Source organism: Vombatus ursinus, unplaced genomic scaffold (genome assembly GCF_900497805.2).
Source record: "Vombatus ursinus unplaced genomic scaffold, bare-nosed wombat genome assembly UNPS02014798.1, whole genome shotgun sequence".
NCBI classification, from domain to species: domain Eukaryota; kingdom Metazoa; phylum Chordata; class Mammalia; order Diprotodontia; family Vombatidae; genus Vombatus; species Vombatus ursinus.
Window position 1 is genome coordinate 75,521,613 of NW_020954576.1, and position 22,068 is coordinate 75,543,680.

A 22,068-nucleotide genomic window follows, 5' to 3' on the forward strand; every position below is an offset into this window, starting at 1 on the left:
ATCATCACCTAAGAATACAGAGAACTATAGGACTATTGGATGTTCACTCGTAAAAAATTATACATGGCATTTTAGATTTGAAGCTGAAAGGGGACCTCAGAGGTCTTGCAGCCCTTGAGATCAAATAAATGACTTGCCCAAGGTCATACAGATACCTAGCAACCATCTGAAGAACTCAAACCCAAATCATCTGCTTCCAAATCTAGGATTCTGCCACTGCAACACTGCAATGACTGTTCAAACTTCAAGATTCCAGGGGCAATTTTTGAAGGTCAGATTGAAAGTAAAGATGGCTGACTTTGTATTTTTACATAAACAAAAATAAAAAAAATTCAAACATAAGCAACTTCAAAATAATACTTTTGCCTTTTTTGAATAGCACCTTCTTTGAGTATTATCTTAAACACTAACTAGCAGTCTCCTTCCTATCCAAGAACACAGATTTTGTAAAAATTTGTCCATTATCAGTTTACAACTATTCAACTCAAAATTTAAAATACTTTTCTTGGAAACCATTTCTCCATTCTCTAGCCTAAAATTCCTGTTAGTATAACACCTTTCCATAACCACCCAATGCACCTAACAAGTAGACTTAAAGAACCCACTAAAAGCTGGTACAAAATAAATAATAGATTACATTACTGGCAACCCCCACTAAAAATTCAGCCATAATTACACACTACTGGTTTCTTCCAATCTTTACTAGCATAAACTTCATTTCAGATGTGGACAAAGTCTACACCAGAGGTGGGGAACCCCTGGCCTCGAGGCCACATGTGGCGTTCTAGGTTCTTAGTTTGGCCTTTAGACTGAGTCTAAGTTTTACAGAATAAATCCTTTTATTGAAAGGATTTGTTCTGTGAAGTTTGAATTCAGTCAAAGGGCTGCACTTGAAGACCTAGAAAGCCACATGTATCCTCTAGGCCACAGGCTTCCCACCCCTGGACACTCTGAGTAATACGTAACAACATCCAAATATGAAATAACATCTCTAAACTGAGGGGCTGCCTATCAGTGGAGTAATGGCTGAATAAGCTATGGCATATGAATATGATGAAATACTATTGCATTGTAAGAAATTAGGAAAAGATGATTTTAAAGACATAGAAAGATTACATGATCTGATGCAGTGAAGCAAAACCAGTAGTACAATTTATACTATAACATCATTACAAAGATGAACAATTTTGAGGGTTTTCATAAACTAATGAAGTGAGTATAACTAGAACAATTTCTACAACTGCATACCTGCATTGTAAAAACAAATAATTTCAAAAACTGTAAATTATAATCACCATTCATGATTCCAGAGGACCAATGATGATCCATTACAGAGAGGTGATGGATTTTGGATGCAGAATGAGACAAATAAGTTTTTGTGTACAGCCACTGAGGGAATTTGTTTGCTTGGCTACAAATACTTGGTGCAAGAAAAAAAAGTTTCTCTTTTATTTTCAGTGAAGTAGGAGACATTTCCTCTCTATCTCTTCAAATAGAGGAGGGGTTGCTACAGACATGGAATGTTGCACGTATTTTCAGATGAGGTTACTGTATTCTTGATTTTACTTTGTTTCTTCTCACCAAAGGGACTAAACTGCAAAAGTCTGTCATGTAAAAAACAAAAACAAAAAATCATCAAAACTTTTCTAAAATGTCTACTTAAAAATGAGTGTGCACAAGGCCACGGGGGGTTTATAATCAATAAGAAGAGAATTCCAAGAGAGTCTTAAAATGATGGCAGTTTCCTGCAGCTAGGAGATTTGAGATCTAGAAAATAAGACAGCAGCCAGCCAGGGCCACAAACCATACATACGTGCCAGAGAAACCTTCAGGTCTGTTTATTTAATTAGGTTATTCGGCCAAAGGACAGAAGCCCGTTTTTGCAGCCCCTGTTTCTGAAAGCCAATGTTGGCGACAGAACCGGGGCTCTACAACCCTCTTCGGCAAAATTTACGGGGCCCTTTATCTCTAGTCAGTAACGATTAGATCACAGAATTAGGGGCCGGGGCTCTACACGTCCACGGCCGTCTTGCAACAATGGCCTCCCCCCTCCTCCGTCGGGCCAGGCCCGGCTCCGCCGTGTGCTGAGCACCCGCTTCCCCGGCCCAGCCGGCACAGGCCCTGACGCATCTTCGCCCACAAGGCACCGGCCTCCATTTTGTCCCCCAAGTCTCCTTCACGGGTGCCCTCGCCTAGAGGGACACTGGAGCTTTTGGATTTTTTCTTTTTTTGGTGCCCGAGAAGCTGGGGGAAGGCGGGGAGTCTATGGGGCTTTGAGGGGAAAGGTTTCTCCGCCGTTTGGGGTTTAATCCGCCCCGGGGGAGCAGCGAGGGAGGAGGCGTTGGGGGCAAAGGAGGCCCGAGGAGGGCTTCTCAAGGTGGCCCCAGAAAACCCCAGGCGGCTGGTGACGTAACGGGGGGGCTGTAAACCGTCCCTGGCTGCAACGGACAGAGAAGACGCAGATCGGGCCGCAGAGGACAATGCGCCATTATCTCGTCCCTCCCCCGTTCCAACTATCCCTGGCCCTGCTCGCCGCTTTTCCCGCCCCGCGCGCGCGCTCCCTCTAACCACCCCCACATTCCTCTGGCACGCGCATACGCGCGCACGAGCGCACGACTGTTGGGGAGGAAAGAGAGGGAACTGTGGTAGCCTGTGCGGCTTCTCCTCCGCCTGCCTCCCTCGGGACGCTAGTGGCGCGGTAGCTTCAGGACCTATATCCACTCTTCCGCCGGCCCCGTCGTGTAGAGAGGGGAGGCGGACTTAGGGAGCGCCCTAAGAGATGGTGTAGCCCATTTCAACGAACAAAGGAGTTGTCTGTCGCCAAGACGGCTACTTCGAGGAGCACTTCAGTGTGATAGTGCAGCTTCCAAAATGGCGGACGTGGTGTTGGCAGGGGCGGAGGGAGGCGGGGGGGCAGGAAAGGGCGAGCCGGGGCGGACCCAGAGAGTGAGCTCGCGGGGGAGCGCGAGAGCGTCCGCTCTAGGCACCACTTCCCGTTCGTCTCGGTGGCAGTGAGTGAAGGGCGTGCGGCACGAGCTCGTCATCATGGGAACTGAGACCGAGGCCGGGGAACCCGGGAAGGGGAAGGTAACGGGAAGGGCGGACCGAGCGGAAGGGGGAGCCCAAGCGCCGGCCCTGGGCCTCCTGAGCCCACACCAGCTGTCGCTTCGATGGTCCCCAGGCCCATGCTTGGAGCCTCACGGCCAAGGTGGGGGGAAGGGCGGCAGCATTGCAGGGGAAAGTGAAACGCCTGGGGTCAGGGGTCGGCCGGCCGCCGGGAGCACGCGAGAAGCTAGGTCATGGTGCTACTCTGCATGAGCTCACAGGGTTCTAGCCATTCTTTGGCTCAATTTTTCTCTCCATTTTAAGACACTCGAATCACAGTTGTTTGGCAAGAGTTAAGACCGACCTGAATGATATTCTAATCAAAACGGTGAAAACTGCATGATGGGCACGCTGCCTCGCCACAGGCACATGGAGCATTGTTTTTACAGAAGTTGGGGTGTTAGGAAAGGAGAAATGAGTCGTTACAGTTTCTTTATTAGTGTATCTGCTGCTGTGACATTGTGCTCACATAGCGATAGGGACCGGGCAGGTGATTTCACTTGGGATAAAGCTGGATCTTTTTCCTTCCCCGTGAGAAAACTCCCTCCACCACTGCAGATCAGCAACAGTGTGGTCCATTTAAAATAAAAATACAGTAGAACATAGATAATATTAACATGTGTTTTTTCTAAGTCAATATATAAAGATAGGGGTCTTCTATTTTAGTGGACCCCATTTCTATTTGAGTTTGACACCACTAGGCCTAAAATGACAAGATTAGGGTCACACAGCCAGTGAAATGTTTCACAAACAAAACCTCGAACCAAATTTTACTAGTTTGAAGGCCAGCTCTCAATAACCACACAAAACTACGTGCAGTATCTACCTGCCATAATAAAATTATATTTAATCCATCCAGAGTTTAGGAAATATCAACTATGTGCAAAGCACTGATAACTCAAAAACAACCCTCCACTGTAGAGAGAAGATACAATCTTGGAGGCAGGCACTAATAAGTAGGAATTAAGAAAGTGATCTTGTAGAAAGTGGCACTTTATTTAGGAGTTCCAAGTGGCAAGTAAATAAGGGAGAACACTGGCAAGTATGTATGATGAGCTGCTCGAACGGGGTGGTGGAGATCGAAAATTCTGCAGAACAAGTAGGGCGGATCAGAATAGGGCAGACAAAAGGCTGGAACCAGAGGTGAAGGGCTTTAAAAGCCAAAAGAATCCGTATTTTTTATATTTGTTGAATGAATTAGAAGTTGGTAACATGGTGATTTTGATTCACATACAGCCACAGGAATTATCTGGGAAGGTTACATTTTATGGAAATTGTCCAAGACATATTGTAGGGACTGTTAGTAGTACTACATTGGAAAGATAATTAGACTCTGAGACAAACTGAGGAAATAGCAAGTTCTGAGTATAGTAAGCATGCTTTTCCTTTGTCAAAATTGAGTAATTTTTTTGAAAGGAGACGTCTAAGTACAGACTCTCTCTCTCTCTCTCTCTCTCTCTCTCTCTCTCTCTCTCTCTCTCTCTCTCTCTCTCTCTCTCTATGTGGGGCAATACTAATTGCATTAGGTTATTATCACAATGGTCATGCTGAATCTTAAGAGTAATCTGCTATGGTCATTCATGACCATTATCCAGTGTTGTTATCTGTAGATTTTTTAAAATGGAGATTTCCTTGTTTTTTATTTGGTTGAGGAGTAGTCAGGAAAACAGATATTAGAATACTGATATTAGAAATATCCTTAGTACTTTAAAGTACATGATACTGAAAGAGCATGTTTTGTACATTTTAATCAAAATTTGACTAAGAATAAGGTCAGTTATTTTTATTTTATATTAAGCTTAAAAATGAAATCCCTAATATATAATTGGTACTTTTATTTTTAATGTTTGACCAGATTTTATGTGCTCAGAATTTTAAATATTATTTAAAATGTGGCATTCTTGATGGAAGCTTGTATACTTCGAAAGCTCAGTAACTTGGTAACATGGTGATTTTGAAATTTGAAATTCCAGTTCCAGTTTTGTAGTGGACACCGTATGACCTTGACTGAGTCAACAGTTAACCTGCTTATTTCTGATCTGTAATTTGCTTTAATATATATACCAGGAAAACTTTGTGCAAATAAACTGGTACCATTTATCCTACAAGATGTCTGTCATTGTGATTCGGTTCCTGGCTCTGTGATCACCACTGTTAAAATCAAGTTTCTGAAACGCAGAGCTGAAAAGCAGATGATAGTATAGTAGTAAGAAATAATTACCTTTTTAACTACTTTTTATACTTATGTTTATACAAATCACCCCCTTCTGCCAGGGCATTATCTCAGATATACTTAAATAATATGTGATTTAATTTAAAAATCATTTCCTTTATACATAATTTCAGAATATTTTAAGTTTTTTCCCAGTTCCAGAGTTATGCTCTATTTTCATGCATCAGGACTGTTTCCTCAAACTCCCCCCTCCCCACAATCAAAAAGAGGCAGATTTCATAGTTCATTCCATCAACCAGCATTTATTAAACACCTGCTAAGTTCCACATACTGTCCTATCCACTTGGACACAAAATTGTGAAAGGGTTCCTGCTCCCAAGAAATTTACATTCTTATATGACAAACATGTATGTATACAATTCAGATATGAGGTCAGTTTGGAGAAGGCATTGGGGATCACGCAAGGGGACCAGGAAAGCCTTCCTGCAGTAAGTGATGCATGAGCCTCATGAGTCTTGAAGGAAACCAGGGATTCCAGCAGTCAGAAGTGAAGAGGGATACAATTCCAGAATTTGGTGGACAGCCAGTGCAAAAGGCATGGAGAGAGACTTTTATGGGAGGAGTGGCAAGTGGCCCAGTATGGATGCTTTGCAATAGATTGTGTGGATGGGACTTATGAATATCACTAGAGTGTCTTTATTCTGGCAAAATAATATAGTCAAATTGTAATTTACATGTAGAAATAAGGTTGGGTTTTTTGTTGTTTTTTTTGCCCTTCTACTATATGTTACTTGCTATATGCAGTAAATTGCTGCATAGCATGATTTGGTCATGTCTAAGGATGATTTAGGTCACTTTTCACTTAAAAATATTAATAAACTCTTCTCATAAAATAACCACATTTTTTCTTCATAAGGTTGTAGTTACTAAAGAGACCAGGGAAATGTTAAATATTAAATAAACAGCTAGGCATTATAAATAGAATTCAATACAACCTATTATTGGGACCCCTGTTATTTTCTATTTGTTTGTTTAAAATCTTTAAAAATACCACATGTATGCTGAAAATAGTGCTACTGAATTACAGATTATTAGCCTTGCTTTAAATTAGCCACAATCTACAATCTGATTTAAGCAGATCCAGAGTCTCCACAGAAGAAAGATCAGATGACTTATGAGCTATGACTTTATCTCATGTCCTGCTATAATAAACAGGTTGGTATACAAAAAAATTTGACCAACTGTTTTCTATCTGCAATGAGGACAAAACCTATAAATTTATTTGGAATATAATAAGTCAGTAAACATTTATTATCCCCTACTTTGTGCCAGGAACTGTGCTAAGTGCTGGGGATACAAAAAGAGGCCAAAAAGCCCCTACCCTCAAGGAGTTCACAATTGAACGGGAAAGACAAGCAAACCAAAATGTACAAGAAGCCATATACAGGAAAAATAGGAAATAATTAAAAGGGAAAGGAACTGAAATTGAGAGTTTGGAAAAGATTTTCTGTGTAAGATTAGATTTCAATGGGGACTTGAGGGAAGCCAGTAGGCAGAGATGAGGGAGAGCATTCCAGGTTTGAGAGACAGCCAGAGAAAGTTCCTGGAGCTTTGAGATGAGTATCTCATTGGAATAACAGCCAGAAGGGCACTAGATTGAACAGTATGTGGCAGCAACATGTAAGACTGGAGGAGTCAATCAGTTGGAAAACAAGGATGGAGTGGGGTCGCTTGTGCAGGTGAAGGGGTGTGCCTTAGTAAGACTAACATTTTATATAGCACTTAAAGGTTTGCAAAGCAAACAAGCATCTCACTGTATCCTCACAACAACCTTGTGAGGGTTTACAGATGAGTTAACTCAGGTTGAGTTAGGTTAAATGACATGTCCAACCAATAAGGCTATGAGGCAAGATGTGATCTTGGGTTTTCCTTAGCATCCTATCTGCTATGCCACCTAGCTGACCCTAGGGCAGGGGTTATCAACCTTTATTCTTAAATGTTTTTAAATACATAAAATACATAGGATTTTGAAGAAAACCATTTGCATTGAAATAGTTATCAAAATGTTGAAATAGTTCACGGGCCTTAGATTTTCTTCTGTCTTACCTAGAGATAGATGGCAGGCTACTACCAATTGGAATTTGTATCTGACTGCACTGAAATGTTTGTTGCATGTGGACAAATTAGGAAATTGTAAAGCTACCCCTTCATAAATACAGTTTTGGTTTACTTAAATCTAAGACCAGCTTCTCAGTAAAAGTCATATAGAATTCCCTTTTTAATTAACCAAAAACTTTTTGTCAGCTTGTCACTTAAAACTTCCTTGAAGGCTACCAATTTTTAATTACTGATACAAGGAGAAAGTGGAAGGAAGACAGTTTACAACTTAGTGGACAATGTAAGAAAGACACCTTGGCCTGTGTTAGGATTGTCTGGTCACCTCTTCATATCTTTCACCTATATGTACCCAATTTGCCTGAAAGTTGGTCTGCCAGGATATGATAGCAAAGGCAGTTATTCTGCTGCCTGGCATATCAGGTTGGGTTAGATACCTTACCACTAAGGCACATCAATTAACAAGGTTTTACTGAGCCAAATTGGCCTACTGCCTATTCTCTGTACACAACATTCTATCTGCTATTGCCATTCCTTTATACAGGCACTGATCCTCTGGACTGGGGTCCTTCCTCACCTCTGCCTTTTAGAATCCTTACCTTCAGACAAGGCTTAGCTCAAAAGGTACTTTTTCTGTTTGCATACAGTAGTTAGTGCTCTTCTCCTGGAAATTACTTTGCATATATCTAGAATTTATTTTTCTGTATGTTGTTTCCCTCCAATATATAAAACTCCTTGAGAACAGAAACTATTTTGTCTTTGTATATCATTAGCACATAATGCCTGTCACATAGTAAGTGCTTAATATAGCTTATTTGGTGAATAAAATGCCTACTACAGTTATGTCACATTCTATGTTGGGCACTGAGGGATTGCAGGACTGATACATATGTAAATATTAATATGTATGACAGTTTCTAATATAGTTGGAGAGAGGAAACAATGCTATAAGATCCTTACTAGATATAAAAAGGGCTCAAAGTATTTTAGTTCTGCCATTTATTAGCTGTGTAACCTTAGGTACGTCACTTAAATGTTTGTAGATTTCAGTTTCCTTATCTGTCAAATTAATGGCCGGATGACCCCAAAGGTCCCTTTGTGCACTAAATCTATAATCCTGAGGGAGAGATCAGTTTTGTAGTATACAGAGAAGGCTTGGAGGAGTAGGCTGAACTGAACATTACAAAGACAGGTAGAGAGGATTGAGAATATTCCAGCTGGAACCAAGAAAGATTTGGAGATGAAAGATTATATTTCTGTTACCTGGATTGGAGGGTCTAGCCTATAAGGGGCAGAACAAGGATATAAGGTTGCATAAGCAGTTAGAACTACATCTTAGAGGGCTTCAAAAGGTAGGCAAACACATGTGGATGTGATGTGAGTCACTAACCAGTCATCTGGGTGGGGAAGAATACATAGATTATACTTAATGTTAATTTTGTTTTCAACTTCATTAAATACCAAGTGCTGCCTTCATGTATCTAAATAATAATGCAAATATCATCTCAAAAATACTAGTCTTGCTAAAAAAAAAAAATACTAGTCTTAGTTTTTGTACCTGGTAGGTGCTTTTTTGTTGTTGTTTTTTTTGGGGGGGGTAGATTATGTCACTTTGACATTCTGAGATGACTCGGTAAAATAAACCATTAGTTGTAATCCGAAATGAGAAGCATACTAATTTACTTCCAGGAACATAAACTTTTTTTTTTTAGGCTAAAAAGTTTTCCAGCCAAGGTGGATCTACTTTTGGTGTTTTCCTTATGACTGTCTTATAGAAGAGATACAAAATGTTTCAGAGGAGGGGTGTATGGGCCCTATGAAGAGCAACTGGGCCAGTGGCTAGCTGGATGAAGAGAAAGGATGAGAAGAAAACCACTGCATCCTAGAAAGCATGTAGCTATGTCAGAAAAAGGAATTTTCCAACAGATAATATGACTAAGTAGTCTGCTGAAACCTAATATTGGCAAGTCCCCCTAATCTCTATTCTTAATTATAGATCAATATGCATATATAATACATATTATGTGTGTATAGAGAGAATACAGAAAACTGCCACTTCACAATAACTCATGAGTTTCAACCCTTCCAGCATCTATTTCCACAAGCAAACTTCTTATCTTTTTAAGGTAAAATGCCAAGTTTATTATGTATCTCTGGTGCAGGGGTTGCTGAATGCCTGGTGACACTCCCTATTCCCCCTTCAGAGTTACAGCCTACCCAATGCTATTTAGGTATTTCTTGGCCATTTAACATATGTAAAATTGTGCTACCATTTATTATGTTCCTTTTTCTTATGTGTCACTGACAAAATTTTTGGGTGTTGTGCCTTAACCCCATTTCCCTCGTAAATCCTGCGGTTTTTACGCATTTGCTTTTTGAGAATGCAGGTATCAAATTATAGCAGAACTGACTCTTAAGTGCAAATAAGCACTTTATATACACATACACATACAATAAACTGAATAATGGAAGGCATTAATATTCAGGAGGATCAGGAAAGGCTTCTCATGGAAGAGGGAATTTTATCTGGGACTTGAAACTTCGAAGCTGGGACCTAAGACAAGGAAAGAAAGCATCCCAGGCATGAGGAACAGCCAGTGAAAATGCCTGGAGTTTGGGGATGGGGTGTCTTGTTTGAGGAACAGCAAGATTAATTTGATGGACTAGAGTGAGAGACTTGTGACAGGGAGACCAACCAGTAGTTGGAACAGTCCAGTTGTGAGGTGGTGGGGACCTGCACCAGCATGGTAGCAGTATAAGAGAGAAGCAGATGTTATAAAGGTAAAATTGACAGTATTTGGCAACAGGTTGGATAGAGAGGTATCAAAGATGAGACTTAGGCTGAAAGCCTGGATGACTGGGAAAATGGTGGTGCTGCTGTATGTCCAACTTTTATGTGCTGACATCTTAAGCATGTCCAAAACTGAACTCATCTTTTCCCCAAAACCCTCCCACTGTCCAGCCTTCCCTATTACCATTGAGGGCAGTACCACCATTCTCTCAGTCATGAGTCTCTCAGAATGCGTTTCCAAATATGTATTAGACGAGTTCAGTTTTGGTCATATTTAAGATGTCTACAGGACATCAAGTTGGACATATCTTATAGGCAGTTGGAAATGCATTCTGAGGTTAAGAGAGAGGTAAGCTGCTAAGTAGATCATGAGCATAGAGATAAATGAAAACTTGGGAGCCAATCATCAGATGATGAGATCACCAAGTGAAATAAAGAAAAGAGGGCTGGAGAAGGTGATTGTCAGCATCAGAGGCTGCAGAGAACTCAAGAAGGATGACCATTTGGAAAAGACCATTAGATATGGCAATTAAGAGATCATTAGTAACTTTAGGGAGAGTGCTTCAGTTGGAATCCAGACTATAGAATTGAGAAGAAAGGAAGTGGAAATACATATCCTAGATAGCATTCTCAAAGAGTTTAGCTACAAAAGAAGAGATAGGAGACAAGAACTAGTAGTAAGGATGGATGAATGAAGTGAGGTTTTTGATGAAAACCTCAAAGGTTTTCACTCACAGGAGTGCTCTGTAGTCTATAGGGAAGCAGTCAGTAGACAAGGAGATAGGGTGCAGATGATGGAGGGGGGAAATCTGGAGATAATGGGATGGAATGGCATCACTCATTCATGGAGGGGAGTTTGCCAAGGAGAGGGGAAGCTCTTCATGTGAGACAGGTTGAATAAGATATTGGCAGAATAGCAGAATACACCTGGCTGATGGGAGATGAGAAGAAACAAAGAGCTTCAACTTTCTCAGTAAAATATAACCAGTCATCTGGTTTTATGGTATCTTCAACTGAATTGGAACCCTTAAAACAAGAACTGCCTCTTTCTTCTAGTTCACCTGCACTTCATACTAGATACTCAGCTTGTCAGAGAAATATATAATTTCGGCCAGTTAATCCCAATCAGCTCTCAAAGAGTGCCCAACCATGACATTCTTGACCAGTGGTTTCAGCCTGTGAAGACTGTCTCCTGAGCCAGTCTATTTCACTTAATCACTAGCATTTACGTAAGGCTTTAAGATTTGCACAGGCTTTACAACATCTGATCCTCACAGCAACACTGTGAGGTAGGTGCTATAATTATCCCCATTTTACAGATGAGGAAACTAAAGCTGAGAGGTTGTAACTTACCGAGGAGATTCTAGCTAGTCAGTCTGAGGAAGAATTCCAGTTTTGGTCTTACAATGATCCCAAGTCTAGCAGTTTATGGACTTGGGCCACCTTGCTGCTGCTACCTTATGGATAGGTTTGAAGAATCTTCCCCCTTCTCCCCTCTATCAAGTCGTAATTTGCCTTTTTGCATCTCCCATACCCTGCTTCTGATTCTGCCTTCTGGGGCCAAGGAGAACAAATCTCAATTCCATTTCCAGTACCTGGCCACATAGTAAGTACGTTGTAACTGCTTTGTCGACTTCATTCTTCAGCATTACAGCTTTTATAATTCTTAAGTATAGTTATGACATCAGTTGATTAATCAATAAGCAAACATTTATTAAGCACCTACAATATTTACTTCCTCTTAGTCTTCCAGGATACACATCCCTGGTTCCTTAAGGGAACCTCACATGGCATAATTTAAAGGCCTTTCACCATCTTAGTTGGTGTCTCCTGGATGATCTCCAGTTTATCAGTAAACTTATAGAAGGGCTCCAGATGTAGTCTGACCAGGGCAGAGTACAGAGGTACTGTGATTTCTTCTCGTCTCAAGTGCAAAATACTATTCCAACAGTTGATTATGGAAGTGAAGCTTTTGAAGTTTTGAAGGCTAATTTGGAAAAAAAAAACCATTCCTAATTTCCCCTTCTTTTACCCCCATCCAAGCAAAACTGAAATCGACTACCCTTTTTTTCTGTCGTACTAAGTTTTTGTTCTGCCCAATATAGTCTGTAAATAAAAAGTTTCTAAGGAAGTCCTTCTCGTGTCAGGATATTTTAAAGTAAATCTCGGTTGGGTAGTTCTTCACTAACAAACTCAGTATTATATTGACATATGCAGCTATTTTGCCGTGTGGCTGCTAAGTCCTTATGCACAGGAAGAGTAATTAAGTACACCTACAAACCAAAACACAGCTGTTAGGTCTAATTTTAGGACAACTATCCTTGATAGCACCCCTTAAAAGAGAGTTTTTACCTTGCTATTATACGAAGAGGAAATATAGTATATAGCTGATTTGGTGGAGGACAACAAAATTTTCTTAGTTTATTTTAAAGATTAGGGATGCCAAGACAGGTAAGACTGCTCCACTGTCCCTAACCTGCACTTTATTCTTCTCACCTGTACCCAAAGAAACTTCTTTAAACAATTTAATAAGATAATCATTACTGCTTAGCACCATCCACATAAGTAGCTACTAATTAAAAACTGGTACTAAGCAACTGGGCAAGAGAACCTTTTAGGCTATCATCATCACTTCCCCATTCCTGGTAATCCCCTACCCAGTCTCTTGTCCTTACTTGCATGGTATCCTTAACTATCTTGCTCCCAAGCATAGGATGTAAGTCTTTGATTTAAAACTAATAATCAAGGGACAGCTAGGTGGCACAGTGGATAGAGCACCAGCCCTGAAGTCAGGACGACCCGAGTTCAAATTTGGCCTCAGACCAAACACTTGACACTTACTAGCTGTGTGATCTTGGGCAAGTCACTTAACCCCAACTGCCAAAAAAAAAAAAAAACCACACACACACACAAAAACAAAAAAAAAAAACTAATAATCATCCAGAAGCGCTCTCAAGTGGCTAAGTGAAATTCATGTGGTACTTGATGGTTTTGTATTTTAATCTGGACCATTTATCACATGCAAATAACTTTAAGATTTAAATCATACTAAACTATTTGTATTCTAAAATTACTTTTGCCTCCTCAGTTTTCTAAACACAACTTTTATGGAACATTTGGAGTAACTGTTTCAAACAACTTCCCATATATCACTACATATATAAATATGTAGTTTTTTTTTTTTAGGCAATTGGGGTTAAATTACTTGCCCAGGGTCACACAGCTATTAAAAGTGTCAAGTTATTTTTATATGTGTATATATGTGTGTGTGTGTGTGTGTGTGTATTTATAAAATCACATCACATATAAACATAATTATAGCACTCTAAAGTGTCCTTTATAACAATAGCAACTCAGGACTTTTTTTTTTTTTCCAAACACTTGTCTTCATTGGTATAGGGAATTCCAGAAATCAGCAACTGTTCTATAACTTAGAGGATAGGTGACTTGCCCACGTGCCCATGTTAAGAGCCAGTATTTGTGAGAGGTAAGACTTGAGTTCAGATTTTCCAGGGTTATGTTGCCTTACCTATTCACATTTTACATATGGAGAAACTGAGGCTCAGGTGAAATAACATGCCCATAGTAACCCATGTAGAGATGATCCAGAGATGGAAACCAGGCTGTGTGATTCCCAAAGAGCTCTTGACAACTGCACATATAACTTAGAATCACTACTCGTGCTCCTTAGAGCTGGAGGGACTACAGGTCATCTACCACTCTCATTTTACACATAAAGAAGCTCATGCCCAGAGACAGTTAACTAAGGGTATTTAATAAATTTAAGGCACTCGATGTGTAGCTTGTGCTCTATCAGGTCTACAGAGCAGGAGCAAGGGGGATACACTGCAAGGAGTTTTCATAAAATACTTCTAAACTCTCACTAATCTTGACTTAGTATCTATTTTTCACTTTACTGTCTTCAGTCTCCTTTACATTACTGTTTTACTCCTAATACAACTCAATTTTCCTGGATGTTACTGTGGTTTTGCCACACTCACTACCTGTCTGAACAAAGCTAGTGAGGGCACATCCAATTAGTGGGGGAGTGCAGTGCCAAGAACCCTAGATTTGGAGTCAGGACCTGGATTCAGTGCTGCCATTTACTATCCATAGATAACCATAAGCAATTGTGACCATAAGCAATTCACTTCCCTGCTGAGACTTGACTTTTCTTCATCAAATAAATATTTGACTAAATGACTTCTAAGGTCCCGTTCAGCTTAAAATTTATGATCTGTGAGCCTCAATTTCCTCATCTGTAAAATGGCAAGAATTTATTCATATAGCACTTCACCTGCATAATCTCATTTGATTCTCACAACAGAAATAAGAAAAATTCTACAGATGAGATTTTAAATCAGTATTCCATTCCACAGTGAAGGACTCAGTAAAATTCCTTAAAAGACTCTTTGGGGAAGAAATAGCATTTGCAGGAATAATAATCTTAGTTATCAGGTTAGCAGTTCTGCCTCTGCTAATAATGAATTGTGTAGTATTGGAAAAGTCCCACAACTTCTCAGGCCCTTTGTCTGATCTATAAAGGAACAAAAGGAACTTGGGCCAGATTATCCCTGTAGAATTCTGTGAATCTTTCTGGGAAGCCTGCACCTCACTGGTCTGGTTCTTTTCTTAATTTTCTTCCTAGAGTTATCTCACAGTTAGGATAACCAGACATTCCTGTTTACACAAATAGTCATGACAACTAACCTGAGACTCTTTCAGGAATAGCAGTCAGCTTTATTCTTCTGTTTAGGAAAGAGAAAAATGCTTTTCAGTATTAAAAGGTTGACAAAAATCAGCTGCTTAAAAGTCGAGAGTAGAATCAAACTGGACTAAAATAAAATGTTATCCTTTAAAAATTTATTTAAACGTTATCTACATTCTAGGGTCTTAGGGAGTTCCCCCAAACTATTCTGGTCCATAACGATAGCTACTATTTATTCTATGTACTCTGTCACCAAAACAAATTTTAAGCTCACTGAGCACGGCAAATACTTCTTGTACTGAATATCCTAAAACTCTCATATTGTGTGCTTTGAAGCTATCATAGCTTGTATTTGTTTTTATTCTTCTCTGTGGCCAACCATCTTTTATGTAGTAGATACAAGTCACTTTCTCAGTTCTAAAAATCCTATTTTAAAAATTAATTTAACAAGATAAAACAGCTCATAATACCATTTCAAAAGCATGGAAGGGTTGTAATCTGCATTGGTAAAGGAAACTACACCAGAATATCAGGGACCTTTACTACTCTCCTTACTATAATCTGTTATATGGGCATATGGTGTATGTCAGGTTAAGTGATACTATGAGAAAAACTTTAGAAAAAGCTACTTTTGTAGATTATTTTAATAAGCTGAAAGGGACCTTAAGATCATTTAATCTGAACCTTTCCATTTTACAGATGTTTTTATAAAGTTGAGGCCTAAGATAATTCACTGACTTCCCAAAGTGTGCATAGCTTGTTATTGGCAGAGCAGGATTTACAGTCCACATCTCCTGACTCCTACGCCAGTGATCCTTCTACTTACCACAATTTTTATTAACTTCTAATACCCATTTCCTCTTTAAAAAGTATTAACTTTTCTTCCCAACAAAAAACCAGTCTATGGCCTTATGATGATTTATTTTCCTAAAGTTCCCAAGAACTGTTGCTTCTATTTGTGACTGGAAATTCATCTACTAAAAACTTGATTAAGTAATAAACCTTAGTATACAGCAAAAGAATAAAAGGCACACGAGGTGGGCTATGCCTAAAGTAAACACCATACCTGAGGTTTATTTTGTTACAAATGACATATGTAGACTGAATTAATAAAAGCTGTAGAGAATATTGTCATTATAGAATTGAAAGCAGATGTTATTTTGCCACAAATAAAGCATAAGACTCAATGTTCTAATCTTATTAGCAGTTTTGGTTCCAAATAGATTTCCTTTACACAGGATCCAGTGGGTATGGGGGACTGTATGTATGTGTGCACACATATGTGCACAAAATTTGTCCCAAACCTAAACTACTTGCTAGATTCAACACTACCTTTCTATTTTCAGGATTGCCTAACTCAACTAGCCTACTCCCCAGATAAATCTGTGTGTGTATGTATACACAATCTTTTTTTTTTCTTTAAGTATTTAAAAATCCCCTAATTAGCAGGCTGGTACATCACTTAACAAATTTATCTGAACAAGACTTTCACCATCAAATTATCAGAAATTAAGTATTCAGTAAAAACTCATTGTCTACTCATACAATGTCACACACTGTATGCCTTAGGTTAATGGCTCCAATATTTATAGATAATGGAATATTGTTGGCTTTCGTTAGCAAAAGCAAGTTAAACATAATGGTCGTTGATTTTTTTAAAAGGGACACTTCTGGAGGTTGGGAATGTTGAAATTCAAAATGTGAATAAATCTGAAATAGAAAATATTTTCTTTTGTTCAAACGAGACTTATTTTCTTTTCCTTTAATGCTAGCCCTTTAAGCTTCTAGGGATCTTGGATGTCCAAAATGTACCCTGTGCACGAGACTCTGTACTCTACGGCTCATTAGGATCTGTTATAGCTGGCTTTGGACATTTTTTATTTACTAGTGAGTATTTGCACTTAATAAATTGTATATATCCATATGAAAATGTTTTTCTAGTTGCAATAGTTTCAGAGATTAAAACTAACATCTGGGTGATGTTTATTTAATAGGTAGAGTTAGAAGATCTTGTGACATTGCAGTAGGAGTATTTATTTTGGGAACTTTAGGATGCTGGTATGTATGCTTATTTTCTGAACAAACCTATATGCATCAGAGATGTCCAACATTTCTTAAATGAAATCTAAGCTACTCTGTGTCATCCATCTATAATAAAGAATGCAAAAGTTTTAAAATCTGTCCTTGTTACCTATGTAATTTTTTTTCCTCACAGGAAAAAATGCAAACTAACTTATTTTGGTTATTTACATATTTTAACTGAATTTTTAATAAACTGATATGGAATTTTAAATACAAGTTTAACAAAATAAGGAATTGATTAATTTTTTGAAACTGGTATTCTTGATGTATAAAATATGCAATCTATAGTATATCAGTATCTGGCACCTATTGGCAAAGTCTGATATAAGATCCCAGCTGTACCAAACTCTTAAATATCTGCCACAAGAAAGGTTTTAGCAGAGTATATTACCATATACTGGAAAGAGTATGTGCTGTGGGGATCCCCAAACGTAGGACAGGAGACTGGTGGCAGGATCCACAAAAAGCTGCAGAAGAAAAATTAAGCCTATTTTGTGCTTGAAAATTGTTATATGCACATATACCTATAATAAAGGCAAATTGCTTGCCTTCTCAATGAGGAGGGAAGGGAAGGAAGGAAAAAGGGAGAGAATTTGGAATTCAAAATGTTTTAAAAACAAACATTAAAAATTGTTTTTACATGTAATTGGGGAAAAGAAAATATTAAATACTAAATAAATTATTGAGTATTTTTAATAATAGTGAAAAGTGAAAGTTTGGAAACACTTTGTGAATGTTGGGTAGCCTCGAACAATTTTTTTTTTAAATTCATGATGAGTATCTAAAAATTTGCTATCAGTTAAACTGTTAAAAAGAACATGTGTTTATTAGTACTGTCATACAAAAACTACCCTTTCAGTCCCAAATATTTGATTAGGATTTTACTTTAAGTCAGTATTTTGATTATGTGGTAGTAGTGATCTCCAAACACATTTTTCAGTCTTGTACACAATTAGGAAAAGAAATAGTAACTATGTTATAAATTATCACTACTTCAATAAGAATTTGATTAATCTTTCTTAAAGGTTTCCTTGTAGATATAATTATGCAAAGCAAAGAATCCAGCAAAGAATCTTCCAGGAAGGAATAAAAAACAAGATTTTGTTTGAAAGCACCCACCTTGATCCTGAAAGAAAACAAATCAGCACCAAAACCAGCAACTCTTAATCTAGGTCAGAAGGCTAAGGAACAACTTAAAGCCTTCCTTGAAATCACGGACTATGAGCAAAGTTGATCAGCTGTAGAAACATTTAACAGGGACACTTGAAAAAAATGGAAATTTTATTTAAAAAATATCTGCAGTGTATAGAAGTGTTTAACATTTCATTCTCTGTACTGTAAACGTCAAACCTTTCTGCTAGTATAACACGATCTAGAATTTGTTAGTGTTATATGGGTGAAATAAATAACAAAATTAAGTGTCTGGATGCTTGGAAATTCTTTAAAGTATGAACTTTTTGCCTTCTTAAAATTAGGATTGTACATTAGTGACTTTCTAGGTTTCTGAATACAGCTTAATATTTTACTACAACAGCACATTTCATCTACTTTTATCTTTTGGATTACTATAGCAAGTTAATGATAGTGTTTCTAGGACTCAGAACCTTGCTTCTCACTTGGATTATTCTGAAACTTTTAACAAAGCATTCTTTTATTACAATGGCAAAAATCAAATCTAAATTTATAGTTTTCATTTGAAGCATGATAATACCTATTATGTTCTCTGTTCCACCTTATACTTTGAGAAGACTTGGACTGCAAAGTTGTTAGAAACCTTAGAAATTGTGTGTGTGGGTGAGATTAAAGTTACTTACCCTTAGATTTTCACTCAGTCCTCATTTCTTTCTCTCATTGGTCCATCTCTCTAGCATTCACTAAATGAAGAGACAGAGATACACTTTTAATATAAATGTGTAAGAACATTTCAAGAAAAAAACTGAAAGACATTTTTATATATATTATTCTTTATTAACCTGTCATCCACCCAAAACAGTTTGAAAAAATGAAAATGGTCACGGTTATCAAACTGAATTTAATCAGCTACCAAAATAGTTCTTACAAAGACCTAACCTCTACCTACATTCCTTATTTGTGTCAGCACATTTTCTTCATTTTCAGGGTACTGGGATATTGTCTATATTATTTATGTGTATGTTATATGCATATATGTATTATGTAAACATTAACAAGGACAAATCCATTTACATGTACTGGGCTGGAACATTGCCACTGCTATACCTGTTTTTCTCTACAAGTTGCAAGCAAGGCCTCTACTGAGAAAAATCCTAATGCCTCCATCAGGATGGATCTTCATAGCCTTGGAGACTATGAAAATCTTTAGGTATCTATTGTCTAAGTTCAGTCCGCTCATTTTGAAGATGAAGAGGTATATAGAGATCATGATTTGCCCAAAGTGAGAGAAAAGGGTACAGGACAGCACAGGGACCAGGATCTGGGCCAGGTCCCTCGAGTTTCACCCAGTGCTCATGTCTTTTCATCCCACTTTCTTGGAGCTAGTTTGGTTTTTTTTTAAGGCAATTGGGGTTAAGTGACTTGCCCAGGGTCACACAGCTAGTTAAGTGTCAAGTGTTTGGTCTGATGCCAGATTTGAACTCGGGTCCTTCTGACTTCAGGGCCGATGCTCTACCTTGCCACCTAGCTGCCCTTTGTTTCATTCTTAATGAAGCAAAACCTCCCACCTTTTCCCTTTCCAAGGATTTTTGACTTAGGCCACGCATGTAGAAGAATGAAACTATTCAACAGAATATACAGTGTTTCCTGTCAGGGATAAGGTATCAACTGGTAATAGTAAAAATCAAGTGTTAAAAGAGAGTTACTAGTCGTTTACCAATTCTGTTCCCCTGGGGTTGTACAGGAGTTTCCAAAACTGTTTTGGCAGCAAAAATTAAGGTAGGAAGAGGGAGAAATATGGTATAGAGTCATCTAAAAAGAAAAATACTTTTCAAGATAAAAAGTGTGGTACAAATATAAGGTGGTATTTTGTTTTTTGTTCCCTACATCAAGGAAGGAGAAAATGAAATTTGCTTCAAGCACATAAAGGAAGGTACCCCTTTTCTCTTTCAAGCTGTCTTCTAGTTATGGGGTAGAATAAATATTTTAAGAAATGCTTGAACAAATGCCTTAACTATCATGTTTTTTTTTTCATAAGCAAATGGTTCTTTTATATCTTTTAAGTATTCTGAAAGCCAGATATCTCTACTGACTTTTCTACTTGGCAGCCAAAGTACTTGGTATAATTAGGGAAAGAGAAGGAGAAAACAGAAAGTGGTCTAAGGAATACATTTGTAAGAACATTTGACTTTGACTTTCTTTACTGCCTACTTTATTCAAATCATCAGGATCAGGAACATCCAGATACTTAAAAATGCAGATTATTTTAATAGTGTGGAATAGAAAGAAAACTGGACTGGATCACTTGGGTTAACTTTGTTCTGACAATTTCTAATTGTATGAGACAGGATAATTCTCTGGGCTTTCATTTTCTCTCTATATGTAAAATCAAAGTGTTGAACTAGATGATCTCTAAGCAAGCCAGAGTACCAAAGAAATAAGAATCTGCTATGATTGAGGAGAGGTCATCTTCTTGTAGTGAAAAATTTTACATAAACTGGACATCTGCATAGACAAAATAAAAAAATAAGGCTTTAGGAATTTTTAAAATCCATTTTGAAAATGTATTATCTACTAAATTTAGTGGTACTTTGACTAATTTTGAACAATTAGAACATCTCAGAATGAAATTAGCTGCGTAATAAGTGTTCTATTTTGGAGCCTGCTGCCAGAGTTCTTAGGACTTTTTGGATTTTAAGCTACTCTTTGTTTTTTCTAATAATGATCTTAATAAAAAGACACCTACCTTTTAGAACTAAAAGGCCACCTGGGGCCATCAGCAGCACAATTTCTTCCACATTCCATTAATTCGGAATTTTCAGTCTAGGTGAAATGGCAGTAGGTACCAGCTAAACAGCTGATGAAATAGAATGGTGGTAATTAGAAGTTTCAGTGAAAACTGTGGTTCATTATCATGTACACAAGGTGTGTTCAGTCCTCTGATGCTTTTGTTTCCTTTTCCATCCCACCACTTTCTGTACTATTTGCTTTTAAAACCTCAGGAATAGGATTAGATGGCCCAGGGGATTTAAAATTAACCAGGAATCTTTTCTTTAGACTATTGGTTCAAGATAGGCAGATAGGCAGAAGTTGTGACCTTGTTTGTGATTTGAGCTGGTGACAGTCCTGTGAATCTTAAAAGCTGGCCCCTTTCATCTATATTTAAATTAAGGGTTAATTTCTCAGCAAAAACTAGGTGTGTCCCTTAAGCTATTTTCTTAAATTAACAACTGAGACATTTTTTGAGGCCATTCGGATGTTGTGGTATTGCTATACATTAGGGAGTACTGACCATCATGGAAATTCATTTCTTTTTTTTATATTTCCCCTAGGAATATGTTTTTAAGAATTACTCATTTTGTGACAACTTAGAATATTGTGCTCCACAGGGAACGGATTTATCACTTTAATATTGTAAAATTTGATCTATGACCTTTTTTCACATAAATACGCAAACTTCACAGTGTCACTAACATCAAAAATCTTAAAATCTCCTTTAAGATTGTTTCAAATGTACAGTAACATGTCACATGTGAAAAAGCCTTCAACTAAATTTTCAAATTCCTTTACCAAATTATCTTAAAACTTGTTGCAGGGAAAAAAAATTTAGTCTAAGGTAATATTCCTAAACAAAAATTTTAATTCTGTCACATTTTGCCTTAAACATGACAATTTAAGGTGTTTACATGGGCATGAAAGTCACGGTAAAGAACATTTGGCAATACTAAAGTGTTAATAGTGTATTAATTCCAAAACATAGTATTATCTGAAATCTTTCCTATTGCATTCTCACTTTGCTATTTTGATTTTTCCAACTTTGAGGAAGCATATTTTCTTCATATGGTTTTCCCCTATGGACACCTGGTCAATAGAATGGGCCAAATGGGATCAGGGCCAATGAGACTTCTTGTCCTAGCTTGGCCAACCATATTTTGTATCACTGGGATTGGTAGGCTAGATGAT

General features: G+C 38.0%; 1 protein-coding gene across 1 annotated transcript; it reads left to right on the forward strand.

The window, feature by feature from the left end:
* Positions 1–2,979: 2,979 nt before the first annotated feature.
* Positions 2,980–18,396, forward strand: LOC114049563 (cytochrome c oxidase assembly protein COX20, mitochondrial-like). Its single transcript, XM_027870807.1, has 4 exons — positions 2,980–3,087; positions 16,665–16,779; positions 16,887–16,950; positions 18,000–18,396. The coding sequence occupies exons 1-4, from the start codon at positions 3,046–3,048 to the stop codon at positions 18,139–18,141; spliced, it is 363 nt and encodes a 120-aa protein (XP_027726608.1). The 5' UTR covers positions 2,980–3,045; the 3' UTR covers positions 18,142–18,396.
* The last annotated feature ends 3,672 nt before the right edge of the window (positions 18,397–22,068 follow it).

What these genes read in the sequence shown, in the direction of transcription:
- LOC114049563 (XM_027870807.1), top strand. Translation starts at nt 3,046, where the DNA reads ATGGGAACTGAGACCGAGGCCGGGGAACCCGGGAAGGGGAAG. An exon ending in GGGAACCCGGGAAGGGGAAG is followed by an intron (nt 3,088 to 16,664) that starts GTAACGGGAAGG and finishes CTTTAATGCTAG; the next exon opens with CCCTTTAAGCTTCTAGGGAT. An exon ending in TTGGGAACTTTAGGATGCTG is followed by an intron (nt 16,951 to 17,999) that starts GTATGTATGCTT and finishes TCTTTCTTAAAG; the next exon opens with GTTTCCTTGTAGATATAATT.